This window comes from Lathamus discolor, chromosome Z, assembly GCF_037157495.1.
Source record: "Lathamus discolor isolate bLatDis1 chromosome Z, bLatDis1.hap1, whole genome shotgun sequence".
In the NCBI taxonomy this organism is placed as follows: domain Eukaryota; kingdom Metazoa; phylum Chordata; class Aves; order Psittaciformes; family Psittacidae; genus Lathamus; species Lathamus discolor.
This window is the reverse complement of record NC_088909.1, coordinates 71,252,543-71,274,454: the sequence shown is the minus strand read 5'-3', so window position 1 is coordinate 71,274,454 and position 21,912 is coordinate 71,252,543. Positions and strand designations below refer to the sequence as shown.

Sequence of the window (21,912 nt, the reverse complement as noted above, 5' to 3'; positions counted from 1 at the left end):
TTAAACAACCTCCTAGAATTTTCAGCTTCATAGTAGCTAGACAAAGCCCTCTCTCAAAGACTATATTCAATCTTATTTATCTAATCAGATCTCTACTGACTATCATGTAATTTAAGTTTTTGTTTGTCTGAAGTTCAAGAATGGAAAACTGAGGTTTGAAAGATCATTTAATACCTCAGGAATTCAGAAAAAACTTAATGAGTCAATGTTGAATTTAGACTGGAAAGTGGTTGTGATCTGCAGACTGTTCACCCTCACTTCCCCTTGAACTGGAATACTTTCCATATTTGAACGTAAGAGATTTACTCTTTCATTCAGCTTTGAAATATGCTATTCAGTCTTTGGTGGGACAAAAGACGCTTATTTATTTTTTAAATAGGAGCATTTAGTTCTTTAGACCTCTAATTATATGAGTTTGATTTTTCTCTGTTACCAAGGCTACCACTCAGTTACCTCACAATAGTTAGGTTTTTACCTCAGGAGAACTTTCTGAAAGTACAGGTTTAGTAGAAACTGCTGTACAATCCACACAACTTTTTACAGACAAGCCTATTAAGCTTCACATAAATAATGTAAAACTAAAATACAGGAAAAAAAAGAGGTACAATAAAAGGGTGGAAGGAGTGGTACTGGTTTTAAAATTATCTATGTGTCTAGCATTTGGACAAGGCTATTATAATTCTTCATTACTGCAGTGTAAATAGAGCATGGGCTCTGATGTCTTTATACTTACCGTCATACTCTGGAAAATAATCAACTAGGTGGGAGTACATAATTTTCTCCTCTAAGAGATCTTTTTTATTTAAGAACAGAATGACTGAAGAGTTCTGGAACCATGGATATGTGATAATTGTCCGAAAGAGTGCTTTGCTTTCTTCCATTCGATTCTGGAATAGAAAAGAGAGTGGGATTTTGGTGGACATGAAAATACTTTTTTAAAAAATAAGTTAGTGCACTTTCACTTTATTTGATGTTTGGCCATTTCATGTTTTGCATCTTCCTACCAGTATGTAAGGTTCAAGTAATTAAATTACAATTGAAAGGCAAGAAGTTAATTAAATATGCAGGCATATTTTTGCAAATTCAACTGCTCAAGCATAAGTGTTCTTCAAAATACAGGCTATGTATATGAAAGCTATAACAGGTGTATTTGTAAAGTCTCAGTATGCACAGCTATGATCAGATCAGCTTTAAAATAGCTGCAAGTAAATTTGGAACCTGAGAACTGTTCGTCAACAGCAAACACTTGTGACATAAAATCTTAAAAATCTTAAAAATCTGTGAATTGCTTATTTTTTCTATCATTGCGTTAGCCTTTAATTACTTAACTGCTCCTGAAAATACTTTGCATTATAGCTGAAACGTTAAGTGAAGCTACAGTTCTAACACTTTTCTGTCATCGTAAAATTAAATTAGAATTTGATAACAGTTCTGAGGAACTGTTACGCTGACATAATGTAGTTAGTACAGAGAACAGACAGAGCTCAAAAGAAACGAATTACCTTACTCTTTTTATTATTATTTAAAGCTGCAGCCCCCTGAAAAATACTGCTTCACCACCAAACTGTGCTCCAGAGAACAGCAAGAAGGTGAACCATAGAATCACAGATAACTGTAAGTAAATCTTTATTTGCACTGATTTGCATTTTAAAGAGACCAACATAAACATGAATAGGAATTTTAAACCAAACAAAAAAAAAAAAAACACACCAACCCAACCAAAAAAAAAAAACCTCTCCAAACCCCCCAAAAAACAACCCCAAAAGAAACCAACAAACCAAACCAACCAAAACAGAAAAACCCCAAAAAACCCCAAAACAACAACAACAACAACAGATCTGTTTTGTAGCGGAGGATTATTTGGTCTCTTACGTCACCACAGGATCTTCAAGCAATTTCTTAAATTTTAGTTCATGGTGGTATGGGGTGTCCAAATACATTGATAGATTTGAGAAACTAATGCAAAGGATTAAAACCTTTGCTTTCTTGCAGTGAGCAATAATTCACATTGATTTCAATGGTGCCAGGATTTCATTCAGAAAAGAGAAAAAACGAAATGTCGAGAAAGCTGAGCATAAAACCTAAGTCCTGAGACTAACTGTTAATCAGACTGCTCTCAACATTCTAGATAAACTTCTTTCTCTAAACAAGGCCTCACAGAACAGCAATGGGAACTACACAGGATAGCTTTCACTTTCACAGCTTGATGCAAAAGAGAAGGCAGTGTAAACTTACAAACAACTGTTTAGATTATAAATATTTACCTGAACTAATTAACACTTGGTTTCTTCTAATGTGACACTTAGAAGGTAGAAAAGCAATAGCAGCATTCTTTCACAGTAAATTTATAAACTAATGAACACCTCGCAGTAAGTAAAGTGCACACACAAAGAAATTATTTATCTAAAGTAAATGTTCCTGTTTTTCACAAAAATCCTTTGATACAACAGTCCTATTTTCATCTATAACTCTGTTGGGTTCAGTTTTTTTCCATATATGTAACACAGAATTGCAAAGACAAAATAAATCCATTTGGACACATTTATGACCCTTCCTCTAGGAAAGCTCATTAAAATTGTCGTCCCAACATTGTTACTAGACCCAGAGTACATTTTCATTTTCTATTTTAAAGGTATACCAACAAGGCAAAGCAGAAAAGGCATGTAGACTAAAGCGACAGTGACATATGCTTAACATTTCTGTCATCCCATCACCTAAAAAATTAAGTGCTGAGTACCATAAAAATACCAGGAGACCTACAAAAATGAAGAAAAAAATATTGTGTCTTCAATGTAAGAAGAGTATGTCTTGCATTATATACTAATGATGAATTCTGTATAATATGAATTGCATTCCAGAGAGTCACTTTTTTACAAATTTGTAAATGTCTCTCAAGTCCTTTGAGACTTGAATTGAGGAATCTGACTTAAACCTCTCCTTGCTGACAGATCTCCTAAGGATTCCACTCAGACAGATAAGAGATGAAGCAAGTTTTCATGACTTCGAAGAATAGTTCAAGTAATTAAAAACCAATCTGGGATGCCGAAAGGATACTGTTAAGGCGGCACCGTAAAAGAGCAGAAAAAATTAAGTTATATCAAAGGAAATAATGACAACCTTCACGAATTCTACAAAGTGATCAATGTATGCAGTCTAACTGAAAGAAACTCAGCTGCTTTGGAAAAAATACATAGTTCAGGATGTCAGTAACTGAAGTCAATAAAACACTACCAGATTATTTCACCCTCATTCACTTCATTGTATTATTTAGTACAATTTCATACAGAAGCCACTTTCCTCCAAGTGTCATCCAGTTAACTGTATTTCCAGAAAGACCCAGGCTAAGTCTGAATCTATTCCTGATCCTGAGAGAACAGGCTTTGAAGAGGCAACAGACTGTTGCTGTTGCTTATTTTGTATTAAATTAGCCAGTCATGAACAAAATTAACTGAAATTCAGAGACTTGTGTGAAATTGTAAAAAATGAACATTATATTGCCAGAGCCCACTGAAGTAGAATTACTTCTTATGGTATAAAGATCTTGCCCTTTATTGTTGTATCAGATGAGGCTATTGGGAATGTAAGACAGGTCTGTGCACCAAATGGTAGCTCTGAGGAACACTATCTTGGCACAGGGATTATCTCAGAGTGGAACCACCACAGAACAGCCCTTATGCACCTCCATTTGCAGAATGAAGCAAACAGCAGGGATTAAGACATCAAGAAGGCTGCAGACACATTTTCTAAGGAGCTGGCAAAAGATGGCAAGCTGTCTAAATCAGATCAGTAAAAGGTCACTCTCCTTTAAGATCCATAATTGACAGGTCTATGAATTTTCATGATCCTTCTCAAGGAGAAAAAGCCCACAGAATGCTATGTTCTGTCCGTGTAACAGAAGCATGGAAAAAAGACTTAGGATATCATTGTTTATTTCCTCTGAACATATGTCACACTGCAACACTCCACAGACAAATATACTTTCAGAGAAGACACAGGTAGTAAGATTTTAATTTTAAATCAGAATTTTAAAAGATCAGATCAGTTAATTCAAGAGATTCAATGCAAATTTCATATAATTTGTATATTTAACAAGTGTCTTTCAAAGCTCCCTAAATATATTGATCAAGTACCAAGTACACTCAGTCGATAAAGAAGTGGCTGGATGGGTGCATGCAAAGAGTTGTGGTCAATGGCTCTCTGTCCAGCTGCAGACCAGTAACGAGTGTTGGCACTGGTCTTGTTCAACACCTTTGTCAGTGACATGGACAGTGGGATTGAGTGCGCCCTCAGCAAGTTTGCCGATGACACCAAGCTGTGTGGTTCGGTTGATAACGCTTAAGGGAAGGAATGCCATCCAGAGGGACCTTGACACGCTTGTAAGGTGGGCTGATGCCTATCTTATGAAGTTTAACCATGCCAAGTGCAAGGTCCTACACCTGGGTCAAAGCAATCCCAGGCACAGCTGCAGACTGGGCAGAGAAGAGATTCAGAGCGGCCCTGCAGAGAAGGACCTGGGGGTGTTGGTTGATGAGAAAATGAACATGAGCCAGCTTCAGTGTGCGCTCGCAGCCCAGAAAGCCAACTGTATCCTGGGCTGCATCAAAAGGAGCGTGACCAGCAGGTCGAAGGAGGTGATCCTGCCCCTCTATTCTGCTCTTGTGAGACCTCACTTGGAGTATTGTGTGCAGTTCTGGTGTCCTCAACATAAAAAGGACATGGAACTGTTGGAACAAGTCCAGAGGAAGGCCATGAGGATGATCAGGGGACTGGAGCATCTCCTGTATGAAGGCAGGCTGAGGAAGTTGGGTCTGTTCAGCCTGGAGAAGAGAAGGCTGCGTGGGGACCTCATAGCAGCCTTCCAGTATCTGAAAGGGGGCTATCAGGATATGCTGGGGAGGGACTCTTCATTAGGGACTGTAGTGACAGGACAAGGGGTAACGGGTCAAAACTTAAACAGGGCAAGTGTAGACTGGATATAAGGAGGAAGTTCTTTACAGTGAAGGTGGTGAGGCACTGGAATGGGCTGTCCATGTGAATGCTCCATGCCTGGTGGTGTTCAAGGCCAGGTTGGATGAAGCCTTGGGTGGCATGGTTTAGTGTGAGGTGTTCCTTCCCATGGGAGGGGGGTTGGAACTAGATGATGTTAAAGTCCTTTCCAACCCTAACTATTCTATGATTCTATTTGACCCTTGCCTTTAATATGATGCGCTGCTTATGTACAAAACAGTTTCACATTACAGTGTTTTTACTGGATAGGGACAGGATGACAAGCAGTATAGAAAAAGTTCAGCATTGGGGATCTGACCTTCTGTCAGACGCAATGTGAAGAAAGCCTTGCCAAACCAAGCAAGACAGTGCAGCTCTTAGAAAAGAGGACAAGAACAGTGGGGAGCAGGCAGTATTTAACAGTTTGTTCAAGCATTCGATCTGATTTTATGAGCCAGCTCTACTTCACCAAATTGCTTCCAGGAAAACCTTATTTAAACTTCAGTGGAAAAGGCTGCAAAAAGAAACTTGTGAATTACTGATGTACAGAAATGTACAGCTGGAGCTGGCTCCAGGCACTCTTAAGTAGCTGACAGCCATTCTCAGAAGTGATGCCAACCTTCTCAGCAACTCTCTTCTGATAGCAGCAACAAGCTCACCATGGCACCCCTAGCTTTGCAGGCAGCTGGCACAAGGAAAATGAGCACAGGATCATTGCTTTCACCATCCCTCAAAATCTGCTTGCCTGAGAAACGTCCCTACTCTGCTTCTCTGCAGTCAAGTCCTAAATTGCATACTGGTGTTACCGGCCATTACTCCATTTTCCTCCTTATGAAATAGAGATGCCAGCATAAAATTCTCCCACTCTCCACACAACCTGTCATAAATATAACTAGACATAAAACCCACCTTTTGTCACATATTATATCCAAATGCAAACTCTTCCTCATTTAAAAAAAATAATATACTTCTTTCTACCCTTTTTTTCTTTTTAATCACATACTTCCAGTTTTCATGTTAAAATCATGGATTTCTAGTTTGAATTTAGGTATTGAAATTCTCTTTGCTATCTGTTGCTCTGAAAAAAATATGCAATAACTCCCACAATTAAATAAATAATAATTTATAACTGCTTGAAGCTAAGTTTGCAAATTATAAAAAATACCTGAAAAGCCGTAAAATAGCATTTAAAGGCTGCATCAGTTAGTATCCCGTGACAGGAAAGCTAACACAGTGCTTTAGCAGAAAAGACCCAATACAACATTAATCTGAAACAATACAGAAGTAGTGGATATTCACCCATTACTGTCTTTATGATTGCCTAGAGTGGCATCTAGTGGGCATATTATAACTTACATATCATAGAATCATAGAACAGTTAGGGTTGGAAAGGACCTCAAGATCATCTAGTTCCAACCCCCCTCCCATGGGCAGGGACACCTCACACTAAACCATCCCACCCAAGGCTTCGTCCAGCCTGGCCTTAAACACTGCCAGGGATGGAACATTCACAACGGCAACCGATTCCAGTGCCTCACCACCCTTACAGTAAAGAACTTCCTCCTTATAGCCAATCTAAACTTCCCCTGTTTAAGTTTTATCCTGTTACCCCTTGTCCTGTCACTACAGTCCCTGATGAAGAGTCCCTCCCCAGCATCCCTATAGGCCCCCTTCAATGTAATTAACTTTTGTCTTAAAACTTGTTAGTAACTTAAATACTGTCTGTTAACAATACTGGGATTTCACAGACTTTGAGGGACTGAATTTTAAAATGATGTGAGGGAAGGCAGTGAGGAGGCAAACAAAATGCAATTTTTAGTCGATAATTTGCACTATGTACGTAACTACATTTATGCTATTGACAAATGTTTATTTGAGTGACAGGGCTTTCAGAGATGATAATTCTAGAAGAGGATGTACTGAAGCAAGAAAGCTTTAGGAAAAAAAGCAGAGGTTAATACTTCGGAAGTTGTTTCTTATGACAGTAATGGACTCTACCTGAAAAAATCTTATGCATGTGGATTTTTTTTTGCAAAAGTCTGTATTAATTAGGAATGTCTCTGTTCTCTAAATAAGACTTCCAGCAGTCTAGCTGCACAGAGAGACCTACCGTGTATTCCTTGGCTATCAATTTAACAGAGCTGCTACGTGAAAGCTGGGAAATAACAGAGGAAATCAGGAAGTAGGAGGTAACTACTGAGTCCTCCAGTATGTAAAAAAGTAGTGACAGTAACAAAATTGGAAATGCTTCAGATTTTTGCCACTAGTACAGTCTTGAAGCTACACTGCTGTAACTAGCCTAAGAAAAATCTATTTAAGACTACTGTCAAAGAAAAAAAATCTGCAGTGTTTGTACAAATATTTTGATGAGTAACTCAAACGCCGTAAGAGACAACTTCAAACACAGAACTTGGGAATAATCCATAAAAGCAACATGTTCAACAACCATCAAAGCACAAAATCACTGTCCAAAAAAGTGGCCTAAAAAGTTGCTCCAAAAACATGGTCAAACATTGCTGTAAAATATTCTTTAAATAAATAAATTAAAAAAGGCTGTTAATTTTTATGAACTAACATGAATGCTAGAATAATCAGTTTTTCATTAATATGTACAAATAAAAATTAAAAAAAAAGGTGAAAGTATTTTAAAATTGAGTTGACATTGAAAAAAGTCCTTTTCACTGATCACTGGAAAAAAAGAAAGAAAAAAAAATATAGAAACAGTTATCTTTGCCAGCAATTGCTGCCAACAGCAACATTTACCAGCAGTGTTTCTGGCAGCCTCTGCAACCATGTTCACAATCATTCAACCTCCCATTTCCATTATGAACCACCCACTTAAAGAAAAGACAGAGAGGCTCTGACTCTTCCTTATACAAATACTTCCCAGTACTGATACTTTACATTGGAAAGATTCTTTATCCACAAACCAAGAAGGAAATACATATGCATGTACATGTGAACAGGTACGAGCAGATACCATACACACAGCAACAAGGTTTGGCACAGGTGGTTAATGTGTTATTTTCTCTAGTTTCAAAATAAACAGTGAGTTCTGAAGATTTTACTTCCCATGGAAATAACATTGTTAAATAATTCTGAAGACCATTTGAGGACTTCAGTTCTATCTGAGAATTCCTATTATGCCACTGACCTGTGCTCAATTGTTCTGGATTGCTGAATGTTGACGAAAAAAAAACCAGATAAGTATTACATTTATTCATGATGCATAACACCAGAAAGTGCTCTGATCTCAACATTGTTTTCTTTCAGCCCTCATGCTAAGCCATATAGGACTAAGCTGTGAATAAGGAACACAAAATGCTGGAAGAGAAGTGGAAACATGCCCAGATGTGAACAGCAAGATAGTTCCAATGAAAAAGTAGAATACATGCTTGAGATAATTGCCTCCTTTCTTATTTTTGTCCCACATCAAAAGAAAGTATGATTGGAACACTGTACCAATGTATCATCCATTAACAGATTGCACTGATGAATGGTACAGAAGTTCCATCTATCTATTCTGCAGATGCATTTTATCCATATTTAAAACATGAGTTTGTATGCCTACATTAACTAACCTGCATACACAAATGAATGCAAACACAGTAAAAATACCTATCGTAGGTTATATTTAACTATTTTAATATAATTTTAAATACATTATTCTTTAATACTTTTTAACAAACCAAGCAGCATTGATCCACTCTACTTGGAACATCCTAAGAATATAAAAAATTTCCACCAATTAAAAGAACTGACATGCTTGCACAGTGCCTTTATTCAGTGCTTGAAGCACAGAAATGTCACAGAAAACCACCCTATGAAGTGTCTTCACAGTTTCAATTTGCAGTTACAGCTGAGGTCCTGAGCCATAATTTTCTAAACAGCCTGTTTTGCCTTCATGCAAATGTTATGATAAAATCACAAGACAGTTCGTCAGTGTAAATTAAGTACAGTGGAAATAACTACACTAATTCAGATATCCAACATCAAATAAAGCTTGATTCTTCAGGGGTTTAAAGCTTATGACATGACCACAAGAATGTTCCCCAAAGAAACAAAAAAATCTTCTATTTGTCAAACAATTATTTTTCTACTTAGAATTTATAGTGGAAAAGACCTGTGGAAGTCATCTGGTCCAACACCCTGCTCCCAGCAGCACTAATTTTGTTACTAGGTCTAGTTGCTCATGGCCATGTCTAGTCAAGATTTGTACATCTCTCTCTGGGATAGAGATCCTATGCCTCTAAGCAACCAATTCTACTTCACACATATGTAGCTATCATCTTTCAGCCCTTATGATCTATGAACACCAAGCTAAACACGATTTTACTGAGGGGCATTGTATTTACAGACAATTTAGTCACTAGACAGTTTCAATGACTCCTTGGTGGTAATGTTTCTGACAAGCGTTTGTTTACGAACAGCTTTCTTCCCAGATTATTTAGCTCTATACCACTTCCAAAAGGGACTCCACCAGTCACATTGTCCCTTCTACCTTCCATCCCTCCTGTTCCACTTGTCTGAGTACCCCCTGAACTGCTGCAAGGTTTGTCCAATGGCCTTCAGAACCATTGCTTGAATCACTTCCAGATCTACCCATTCTGTTCATATCTCAAAATACAAATGTTTTCCCACTGCTAGTGCCATGCAAACATCTGCTACTGGCAAATGAACCTGCTATTCTACATTTCAGAAATCTGCAAGACTTAATGGGGATCACAGCTGCACTTTAATCCTAAGTAACAGCCACTGCTTTAGAAGTTTATAAACGCAGGATAAATCTGTAAGACAACAGATGCAGAACACAGAATGAGAGAGTGTAAAGTCATAGCAGCAGGATTCTCAACAGTGCAAGCAGCAGTCTTCACACAACTTTGGCTGCTACACCACTGCACATTACACAGCAGGAATGGAGCAGGTTTAGACAAGCTTGTGGGGAACTCCTTCTGTTCAAAATGAGAGCAGTGACACATGCAAAAGTATTTGAATATTTTAAAAATGACTGGTCAAGACTGGCAGAAAAAAAAAAATTAACTTGGTTAACATATCATGTTAGATTATACAGGTCTTAAAGCAGACCAAGGATTACATGTGGTAAGGCAGTGAAAGCCAGTGGACTGATAAACGTAAGGCAAAAGCAAGAAGCTGGAAACATTATTTTCATGACATAATTTATGTGGATATCCAGTGACCAATATTGTTGTCAAGATCACAGAAAAGATTGATCCTAGATAATAGTGTAACATGTGAAAGGACAACACAGACAACGTAACAGCAATATGAGGCATAGCTTGAAGGTGTGTACCTAGGATTTCTTAATTCAAAGAATCAATTTTCCTATTATTTGAAAAACTCAGAATCCTTAAGCCATTCCAGCCTGCTCCATACATTACCAACATTTTCAGACAGAACTGCAATATAAATAATTGTAAATACATAAATTATGAGGAAGGCAATAAACCAGTGCTCTGGAATACCAACAAAATCCAGATAGACTGGCTACAGCCTGCCGAAAGCCAAAACTAAGCTGCCCAGATGACTGCTTAGCTCTAAGACAGTCTGGCTTAATTCCAGGCCTAAGGCCGCTGGAAAGTGCTACTAGGGTATGTATGTACGACTTGAAAACAAGAACTGGTCTGAATTAAAGTTCTAAATATATTTTAAACTGAAGGTTCAGAAAGGTTCAGAAGATTTCCACTGTTAACGTTAATAAGAAACATTAATACTTTAGCAGTGATGTGGAAGAACCATCTGCAAGACAATGAGGAGTTTTACAACTTTTGCTTCCATGAAGTGTTTCAGAAGTGAAATCTTGAAAAATCAAAACAGCTTTATGTGTAAAGCTATCATTTTCAAAACAATTTAAGAATAGTTATATAATATATAGTAGTTACGTAACATGCATGTCTAGGAACACGCTTTTGCCTTGTTATTTCAACCATTCTCTTACACAGAAGGATCAACATATATGCAGCCATAAAGAATATTCAAATGTTTTCTTTTTTTCACCTAGCTTTTAGAAGTATGTGTTAAAAGACTTGCATAGGACCGTGCCAGTGAGTAACTCACAGAAATTTGATGAATAACTTAAAATATCCATAAGGAAAGACAAAATTCTAAATATTAAATATTTTCCCTACTCTGTAACCTTCCCTCAAAATATTGGATGCAAGTGTGCTTTGCTCCCTCAGCTTATTGACTTTCTTACCTCTTACTTTTTGAAATAAAAATACAATATACATCCTATGATTTAAGCGTAAGGAATGAAGTTTACTGCTTTAGGGTCCATTCTAGCATAGAATCATGGAACAGCTGGGGTTGGAAAGGACCTTAAGGTCATCTACTTCCAACCCCCAAGCCCCAAGCCATAGGCAGGAATGCCCCACACTGGACAGCCTCAGTTTTCTCAGCCTGTCTTCATACAGGAGGTGCTCCAGTCCCCTTATCATTCTTGTGGCCATCCTCTGGACTTGCTCCAACAGCTCCATTTCCTTTCTATGTCGAGGACACCTTAACTGTATGTATACAGTACTCCAAGTGGGGCCTCATGAGAGCAGAGTAGAGGGGCAGGACCACCTCCTTCAACCTGCTGGTCCTGCTCCATAAAGCATGATGCAGCCCAGGATACGGCTGGTTTCTGGGCTGCGAAGGCACACTGAAGCCAGCTCATGTTGAGCTTCTTATCAACCAACACTGCCAAGTCCTCTGTGGTGCTGCTCTGAATCTCTTATCCATGCAACCTGGTAGCTGTGCTGGGGATTGCCCCGACCCAAGTGTAGGACCTTGCACTTTGCATTGTTGAACTTCATTAGGGTGGCACTGGCTCACCTCTCAAGCGTGTCAAGGTCCCTCTGGATGGCATCCCTTACCTCCAGTGTATCAACTGAACCACACAGCTTGGTGTCACCAACAAACTTGCTGAGGGAAAGGAATCTATAAATTTTGTCTTTTCACTGCCTATTTTTGTGGCCTTGCTACATAGCAACACTAAGATCATTTCTCTATATTCAGCTGTATTCCCCTTCAACACAAAAAAAGACAGTTTCTCTGAATTCTCTGTGGAGCTGATCAGCTTTGCCATATTTGAAGACTGATCCTCTCCTCCCATCTTGATCCCTGTAGTGCTTCTCACTCTATTAAAGGCAGTTTTGCATACCTGCTGGTAGACACATTTGGAAAACACCTGGGACTGGACAAGTGAAGTTATTTTTTCATTAAAACTGGTGCTTTTTGCTGATGCTTGCTTACCTCATTATCTGACTCCACAAGCACTTGGTCATATTCACTAAGAGCTACTAGGAACATGATAGATGTGACGTTTTCAAAGCAATGTATCCATTTTCTTCTTTCTGATCGTTGGCCTCCTACATCCACCATTCTGCAAAATTAACATCCACATCAACTCCATGAACACCTTAACAGATAAACACACAAGCACACACACAGTGACAAAATTCAAGAATTTAGTTGAAAACAAAGTTCAGTTTGTTTTTCTAAATGTCTTTTTTTAATTCATATTTAATGGAATCTGTTCTAGGTAGAAAGTTTGCTGAAGAAGAATATATTGCTTTGAAGTCTGATGTGTTTTCTGTGTTTAGATTATTGTGGGTCTCAAAACCCTTAGATTTCTGAGATACAAAGGTTTCATGAGCTACAATTTGGCAGTGTATGCATGGTGTATTCAGCTAAAACATACGCAAACAGAATAGACTCGGCGGCCTGTCATTTCCCTCCACCTCCTGCGCTACCAGAGTATAACTTCCCAACCTGGTAAAGCTGCCCATTTTAAGAGGACAAATAAAATACAACATGTACCTACTAAAATTTTTAACAAACCAAATTAAAATGCAAATTTGCTCACATTCTATTCCCACCTCACCCTGTATCTCAGTGTAACTAAACACAGGTGTCTAACTTGCAACTGCAACTCCAACTCCACAGTTATTTTTCAAACAACTGTACTTGTACTCAAGTAGGGTTATTTATCTGTAAAGAACAATTTCTCCCTAAAAATCAGCTACCCAAGTGGAAGTGTTGTATTCAATAATTTAATGAACTAAGAGGATACATGACTGTATTTTCATATTATTATTCACAGTGAAACTCTGACACATACTATTGAAAAGATGAACTGCAAGTTTTCAGAAGACAAACCTGATTGTCTTTCATCCTTTTAACATCTTTAGCATCAACTCCTTGTTATATGTGGATAATTACATGAAAAAATAATGACAAAGCTCAAATATTAAAAACACAGACTAATTTCTTTTTATGCACTTTTAACCAATATCCTATACATGGTATTACTAATGTAAAAAGAAACAGAATAAACTACCTGAAAATGACACTTTGTAAGTCGAATGGATATTCAATGATCCCTGTTGTTGGGACTCGAACTCTGAGCACATCTTGCTGAGTTGGCAGGTAGGTGGAATCTGCTATGCGGTCCAAGTCATTAAGATAGCTATAGACAGGGAGAAACAAAAGGAATGCAAGACAGTGACACCATCATCTGACTGAGGAAAAGAGAAAGGAAAACTTGGGAAGGGAAAGAGTTTGTGGGGTAGGAAGAAGTGCAATAGAAAAAAAAAAGGTATTATTGGCAAAAAAGAGGGGACAAAGTACAAAAATGTGCTCCATCCCCTCTTCCTGTACACTCCCATAGCTTCAAGTAAATTCTATAGAAGGGGAGTGTAATTATTACATTTTATTTTCAAACAAGTTTGAAAATAGCTTTCACATGTATATTCACCACAGATTCAAATTTTTCTTTATATAATTCTAGGCAATGTAGAGACAAAGAATATTATAAGATGTCTGTGAAATATAAAATTGCAGTTTTATTTGAATACGCAACATACTTCTTAATCATTCTGCAGTGTCTACACACATACATGGACAGACAACCATAAATCTCCCAAGGAACAGTAAAGTGCTATAGAATAGATCTCTGGCACCTGAAAGTCCTGCATTCACACTCAAACTTCTGATTAAGTTAATAAGCCTATAGTACAAGAAATACATGCAAGCTGGGTAGTAAATAACCATTTTAAATTGCTTAAAATTGCTTGTAAATTTTCATTAACTACAACACAAAAATCTTCTGCTGTTGCTTAATGATGGGTTTCAATCATATAGCAATGGAGTACTGGAGATTTTACTTAATTCTCATAAAAGAGATGCTTCAAAAAAAAGTGTACCAAGTGTGTTATAGCCTATTTGGGTCCGGGAGCTGGACAAGCAGCGTTTTTTCAGCCTGGAGAAGAGAAAGCTCAGGGGAGACTTTGTAGCAGTGTTCCAGTACCTAATGAGGGCCTACGAGAAATCTGGAGAGGGACTTTTTACAAGGGCCTGTAGTGCCAGGACATGGGGAATGGTTTTAAACTGAAAGAAGGAAGATTTAGATTAGACATTAGGAAGAAATTCTTCACTATGAGGGTGGTGAGACACTGGAACAGGTCGTTCAGAGAAGCTGTGGATTCCCCATCCCTGGAAGTATTCAAAGGCCAGTCTGGACAGGGCTTTGAGCAACCTGGTCACGTGGAAGCTGTCCCTGCCCATGGCAAGGGGTCTGGAACTAGATGATCTGTAAGTTTCCTTCCAACACAAACTGTCCTATGGTTCTATGATATCTTATTAAATTAGTGCACCAGGAAGCTTGGGCTCTTCCCATGGTAGGTATCTGAGAGAGACTGCTGCAGGACATGAAGTTCTTGGGCATTTGGTTACTTCCCACCCCAAGAATGACCTCCAGTTAGCCACTGAGAAGATGAATTAGCCTACAGATAACCATTCACACAACCATCTTGTTGCATTCCTTTAGCAAGCTCCAGTTTTGTTCTTCTATGTGAGCCTGGTGACTGCACCTGTGCACAGCGGACATGTTGCTAAGGTAACCTGTAATGCACATCTGACTGATTTTAGGCAATAAAACAAATAGATAATAGTACACTGTTAAATCTCACTTGTATTACTGGAAGCCACTAATTGGGCAGATGAGTATTTTTTTGTCCTAACACAAATCGCTGATACCACTAAGTTCCAGAAGCATTTATTTATCCTTAAAAATACTTATCTTTTCCTCATCCTCATTCAGTTCTGCTCAAGTTAGCTCACTCAATTACTGAACAGCAACCTTCCCCCTCACTTCACCGTTAGCATTTTACAGAGCCCATACAGTCCATGGAAGACTCCTCATATATCCTGAAGGAGTCCTATTTCTTTCCCTAGATTTCTTCACTTAGAAATCAAAGAATGTTGGGCTCTCTAAGAATTAATGTCCTGAATTATACACTCGAAGCCAAAATCAAGAAAGCAGTATCAAAACTACTAATAGTAGTACCTCACAGAAAAAAATCCCCAAACCAAAACATCAGATAGCATGCAAAATATCCTTTAAAATCTGACACTGACGAATCATAACCAGAATCTACAGTCCAACAAAAGCAATTTAGAATACATCCTGCATTTTTCATTTTGAAATAATGACATTTAGCCCCACAACCTTCCCTTCTAACTTAAAACTTCATAAAAAAATTACTGTGTCCACTCACTTAAATAAAAATGTCCCAGTTCTTTGTTGTGCAACCTTACTTTTAAATCTTTTATGATTGCTATTTTCATGCTGTGACCATACCGCAGACAGTTAATGAAATTCTTTTTAAGTAGAAAAAAAAATTAATTTCTTTCAAGTTTTGATTTGCTTTGGTTTGGTTGTTTTTTGTTTTGTTTTTTTAAGCAAAGACACTTCTGTTGAAAATTACTTGTGCTGGAATTCACATTTTAATGAAGTTTGTGCATTGTTGCTCTGAAGCAAATGAGTAGGCATTTTCTGCTACTGACTTTAACAGTTCTGCAGATCAGATACACTTTCTGTTACTGTATGAGGATATGTAACTTCACATTCTGCTATCAACTTCAGTGGGATTAAACATGTTTCTGAAAATCAGACTGAAGGCTTTGCCTTCATCAGCAACACAAAGCTCCCTTCAAGATACTCTAAAATCACTAAAAATGCTAACACATTTCTATTAAAATTATTTGTAATAGTGAAGAAAGACTACTAAAATTGCTCAAATTAATCTAGTTTATTTGACGGATAAAGCCTGGAGTGTGGGAAGTCCATAAGCTGTCACAGGAAAGCAGGGCGAAGTTACTTCCTCCACTGACTTATCTACAAGCAGATAAGAGAAATTTATGGAAAGAACTTTATGAAGCCAGGGCTATGAGCAGTGTCTCGAGTCTCTGAATTCAGATGGGTGAGGAGTGAATGAAAATGAAGATTTTTGTTGATTTTTTTGTACATCTGCTTATTAAGTAAATGATTCACCATTGCTTTAAAGCAAGTACTGACAAATCTATTGTTTGCCTTGGCAAATAAATCTTGTGCAAAAAAATTAAGCACATAAAAGGTACACACTAGGTACTTCAGGATCAGTGCCTGACTCAAAATGTATGCACAAATACTGCGATCAGACTCTGCAATGACACTAAATTTTCAGTGCATACTAGAAATGGCTGCACGTGCACTCTTGCAAGCAAACCACAAGACTTGTCATAAAAATGAACTTCCACAAAAAGACTGCTGCCAAGAACTGCCCAAAGCAGATGTTTCCTCAGCTTAACAACTTCAAAATTTAAAACCATAATAATGATGCAGATATTGGAAATACCCTGTCATCGCTCCTGAGGGCCAATCCAAAAGCAGGTAACCACCACCAGAGTTAACATGGGGTTGTTCAGCTGCACAGGTAGCAGCAACTTTACGGGCAAGCAGAACCTTTCGGGGCAAGCCATAAAGGTCTCAACTATATGGCAAGCTGAGCACCTGCTAAGAAGGGTCTTAACTTTGAGGAGACACACTGTAGCTATATGGCCTCTCAACCAAACATTAATTACTCAGCTAGGCACAAAATTACTAAAAAAACCAACCAAAAAAATCAACAAAAACCCCCCAAACAAAACCCATACAACACAAAACAAAAAAACTACACAACACGAAACAAACAAAACCACAAGAAAACCCCAACACCAAAAAAACCCAAAACAAAATATCCCTCCCCCCTAGAAGAAACCACACGCAAAAAAAAAAAAACGCCAGCCCAAATGAGCCAAACCACATAGGTCTAAGCAAATTTTTATATAGTGCATACTAAGTTTAAAAACTTAATTTTGTAAATTAGTTATGTAAAAATGGATTTTAGTGGCCGCTGAGGTAATTTTCCCAGGGGTTGCTGTAGCAACAGGCAGGCGGTGCACTACTGAGGCAATGAGCGTGTAAGGCGCTGCTGGCATGGCCCTCTCCTGATGTCAGGAGAACTGCCACCGCCTGCCCAGCAGCATGCTTGTGATTTACACGCTGACCAGAAGCAGAGGAAGCCTTTCGTTTCCCAGTCAGCACTGAGACAGAAGCACTTATTTTTAAGGTATTTCACATCACCTGTGACCTATGACAAGACCCAAGTCTGCAGCCAGCTCCAGGGAAGCTGCCAGGCTACGGGGGTGCTAACAAGACCCTTAAAACGGAGCACGTTTCAAAGGTACTGTTTGTGCACATTTCAAACTGAACAGCAGGGTTGGGATCATGGGAGTAGACTGACTGGCTCTGTACTTCCCTTTCTCATAGAAGAATCAAGCAGAGAGGTAAGACTCCTACCCAGAGTCTTTAAACAGACCAGAATTGTTTTAAACAATAACCTTCTTCAAGAGGTTACATGTAACTCCATCACCGTGAACAGGTTACTCAACATCCAGTCTTAATTCACTTCCAAAAGCTACATCACCTAACAAAAACTGATGATCAAACCTTATTTGAATTTACCTTCTGGGAATGAGGTCTTATAGCACCTTCAACATGAAAAAACCTGGGGCAGGAACTTCAAACACCCTCCACTAGCCATGAGCTACTATTTTCCAGCATCTTTGAGGCCAGATTTTTGTGGCAAGTAATCAGGTGATAAAGCAGGATTTTCTCAAGAATGATTCCATAAGAGGGATTTCTGCAACTTCAAACCGTTTAGTGGAAAGCCTAATTGATCAAGAGAAGGCAGTATAGCATGGGCGGACAAAGGCAGAAAAGCCACAACCTTCATCCATCTAACATTTGCTTCCTTTTCGAAGGTTAGAAATTGGATTGTTCTGTTCACCAGTGTTGCCCAACAACTATTCCCAGACTCAGCAGGCAAAACTGAAGTACTAAGATGCTGAATTCACGAGGACCTTAAAAAAACCCTGTGCTTAGAGGCAGTCTGCCTACAGGACCCTGTGAGCACACACCGTCTTCGAAACTTACTGCTGAAGAGAAAGGATCTGCCTGGCACCACACCAAGAAACACTCCCAGAGAAATCACTAAACAAAACCAAAAATGGCAGGGGGGTTGGAACTAGATGATCTTAAGGTCCTTTCCAACTGTAACTATTCTAGGATTCTATGATTCTATGTTGAGACAGAGGTAGTTACTTGGCACTGATAAAAGGGTCGGTTGGTCAGTCTAAAACCAGAAAAGATGACTTGTTACCAACCAGTCAGCAAACAAGACAGTTTCTTGATCTGTATGGGGAGAAGAAGAGTACAGGGGAAAACGGAAGGGACAAACCTCAAGAAACTACAAAAGTTTGCTGTTTAACATACAGCTTGTTGAAAGATTTCAGTGTAACCACAGCTATAAAATCAAGGCTTACCAGCAACACTTCATATGCAAAAGTTTTCACTGTATTCAACCATGCATAAGACAGATACCACACGGCTAACTTTCCAGGTATGATAGTAACCACAAACATTTACATCTTTTCAACCCTAAAGCTTACAGGTTTAATGCAAAACAGAAAAAAAAAGTCCTTAAAGGTAGGATAGTTCATAAGCAGCATGACCCTCTACAAAATACTTTCATGCACGTACAGACTCTGAAAGTGAAAATAAAATCCTAACCAAATTCTATGACTAAGGCTAATGATGCAAACAAGTAATATTTGGCATATCTCTGTCCTTTGCAGCCTGGCTGTTCTGGAATTGATCTGGGCTACTCTCCATCCTGTTGTGTGGGTTGATGTGGTTTTGGGGAGGTTTTCTGTTTTTTTGCAAAACTCTTAACTGGCTGATGAGACTATCCCAAAATTTGGCCATGTGCTGGAAAACAAGCTTTGAAAAGGAAAAGCCTTTTTCTACATTTTTTAAAATGCATACTACTTGATTGTCTTTCAATCCACATTTGCAAAATGTTACAGCTGCTGTAGCAGGATTTTTCCGACCTCACAGAACTTCCAGGGTAACTGACAAAAGTGGCCTCTTTGCCAACATGCAGCAGCAGCACAGTAAACTGAATCAATCTTCTGAGTACAAACATGAGCTGTAAACCAAACTAAGTGTAAATAAGTATTGGCCTCATTTTCAGAGCTTCTCTGTGGTTTGCACTTCTGAGCCTGTACACCATTGGTGGAAAGTCAAGGCACGTTTACCAGTTTCCAGAACTATCTAATCTTAACGTAAAGTAAACAGAGTAAACCTAAGATTTTTGCAGTGAGGTATGAAGAAGTCTGCACTGTATTATTTTTATCTTTATCCTCCCAAAATCCTACCTAGCTGCCTCTCTCAATTTCCTACATGGCTAAAAGCCAACCTTAGCAAATGCTACAAACAAGTAAGTAATCAAATAAAAAATGCTTGTGCAATCTTTTCTTAATAGGAAATGTGGTTTAAGAATTATAGAAATATTAAAGATATGTTCAGTACTGCATGAAAAAAAAGGAACCTGCAAGAAACACATAGTGTATACTCCTTTATATAACCCACTTCCCTTTCTGCGCTTCCCTTGTTGTGTTGCATAATCTTAAGTTTTTCTACAAGACGCATAGCTTTTGTATGCAGCAGACCTTGTCCTGTTTTCTTCAGACATTTATTTTATGTTTGGGAACTATATCTAAGGTATAAGATAGGGTTAGCATGGTTCTGCTGCTAGTACTTGATCTTAACATTGAGACTTTTATTTGCTGTTTTTATCTTACTGCAAAGCTACATAAAAGCAGAATCTACCACTTTGCAACACAAATTGTCCCCAAATACAGCTTTAGAACCTGCAAGTACATTCTTACAGATGAAGGGAAGAAAAAAAAATCAATGAACTGTATTAAAATGTTTATTAAATAATGATATTCTTACGTATCTTAGAGTATATTTATTCTCACCCCCAACAAATGACTATTACACAGATATTATATAGGCAGTTGTTCGTGATAGGACAAGGGGCAATGGGTGTAAACTGGAACATAGGAAGTTCCACGTTAACATCAGGAAGAACTTCTTTACTGTAAGAGTGACAGAGCACTGGAACAGGCTGCCCAGGGGGGTTGTGGAGTCTCCTACACCGGAGATATTCAAGGCCCGCCTGGACAAGTTCCTGTGTGATGTACTGTAGGTTACCCTGCTCTTGCAGGGGGGTTGGACTAGATGATCTTTTTAGGTCCCTTCCAACCCTTGGGATTCTGTGATTCTGTGTGATTCTGTAATTTACTATACCAGTGACAGCCACAGAGCAGGTCCCAATTTAGAACAGTATTAATCCTCCAGAAAGGCTCAAAGAAACCCACGATATCATAAGAACTCCCTACAGCTTTACAAAGTGAAAGAATAAATGTTCTGATCACTAGAGGCAGTACCACCAAATGGAGTAAACTGCTATAGTATAAAAACTTAAAGATTCATACAGTGATTCTTCCCCTTGTGTGCCACTAAGCACATCCTATTCAGCACACAGTAATTCCACTGAAATGCACCTGTTTCAGAAGTGGAACGTGGAAGCAAAATGCTATCTTTTTTTTAGATATGAAGGAATTCATTGTTCAGCTGAAGTTACAAAAAACTTTCAAACTCTGAATATCGTTATACAAAATTATTTGATGACCAAACATTACAATTTATGCAATGGTTTCCTGAAAAGTGGAACATGAACTTTGATGAGCAGACATCGTTAGGATTCATCTCTGTCTTCCACGTAAAAAATCAGTGATATTCTGAAGACATAAATGTGAATTCTTACTTATGACAACAGTAAGACTGTTGACTCCCCCTTCTTCAGGCTTTGAAAAGCCATGACATAATCAGACTGTTGACTGGTAACCTGTTTACATTTGGGTTAAGGTTCTGACACCCTGTAGAGTACATACTGAATGATCTCATCTCACACAGCTATTACTTAAGGCAATCAGCAGTGTGATGTTGGTTTATAGCTGTCTCACACAGTGACTAGTATCTTAGAGGGAAGTGGTTTAGTGGTAAGTAGGTGGCTTAGTCATTCCATAATTTATATGCAAAACGTATAATCTCTGCTTACCTGATGTGCTCTTGACTTTACCACACAGAAATCTAGAAACTGCCTTTAAGAACAACATTAACATCTGAACTTTGGAGCATTCAATTGCAAGGTAAGAGAATGGAATGCATTTGCTGCCGCTAAGTGGTTCAAATCAACCTCTAGGCTGCAGGAAGTTTTCTTTGTTAGACCCTGCCCTCACATCTTGTGATAAACACACATCTGATGTATTCTTTCAGGGTACTAGCAGTGGGTGTAAAAACATCAAAAGTACAGCTAACAGTGACAAAGCAGGTCAACAGATGACAGAAAGTATAGAAACATACAGGGTATATTAAAAAACAGAGTTTAGAAACTATAAAAAAAAAACCCATAAAAGACAGAGGAAAAGATTAGGAAGACAATGTGCCGGGAAAAAAAGCAATATAGGGAACAGACCGAAACTACTACTACTATTAAAACACTGGGAAAACTGCTGGGAAGATGAGAGATGCATGAATAACATGTGTGATATTGATATGTTTAAAAATACTGACACATTCTCACAAAGTATATTGACACATGTGCTTACAAGAGATCTGGTGGACAACAAACCATTTTGGTTTCTCCATCATGT

General features: G+C 38.4%; 1 protein-coding gene across 1 annotated transcript in view; it reads right to left on the bottom strand.

The window, feature by feature from the left end:
* The window catches only part of LOC136005048 (guanine nucleotide-binding protein G(q) subunit alpha), a 126,711-nt gene that overhangs the window by 6,334 nt on the left and 98,465 nt on the right, over positions 1 to 21,912 (bottom strand). Inside the window, exons 4-6 of the mRNA XM_065662162.1 lie at positions 13,328 to 13,456; positions 12,241 to 12,370; positions 734 to 887 (exon numbers count right to left, since the gene is read on the bottom strand). Coding sequence (XP_065518234.1) covers positions 734 to 887; positions 12,241 to 12,370; positions 13,328 to 13,456 — 413 coding nt within the window. The remainder of the gene's footprint in view (positions 1 to 733; positions 888 to 12,240; positions 12,371 to 13,327; positions 13,457 to 21,912) is intronic.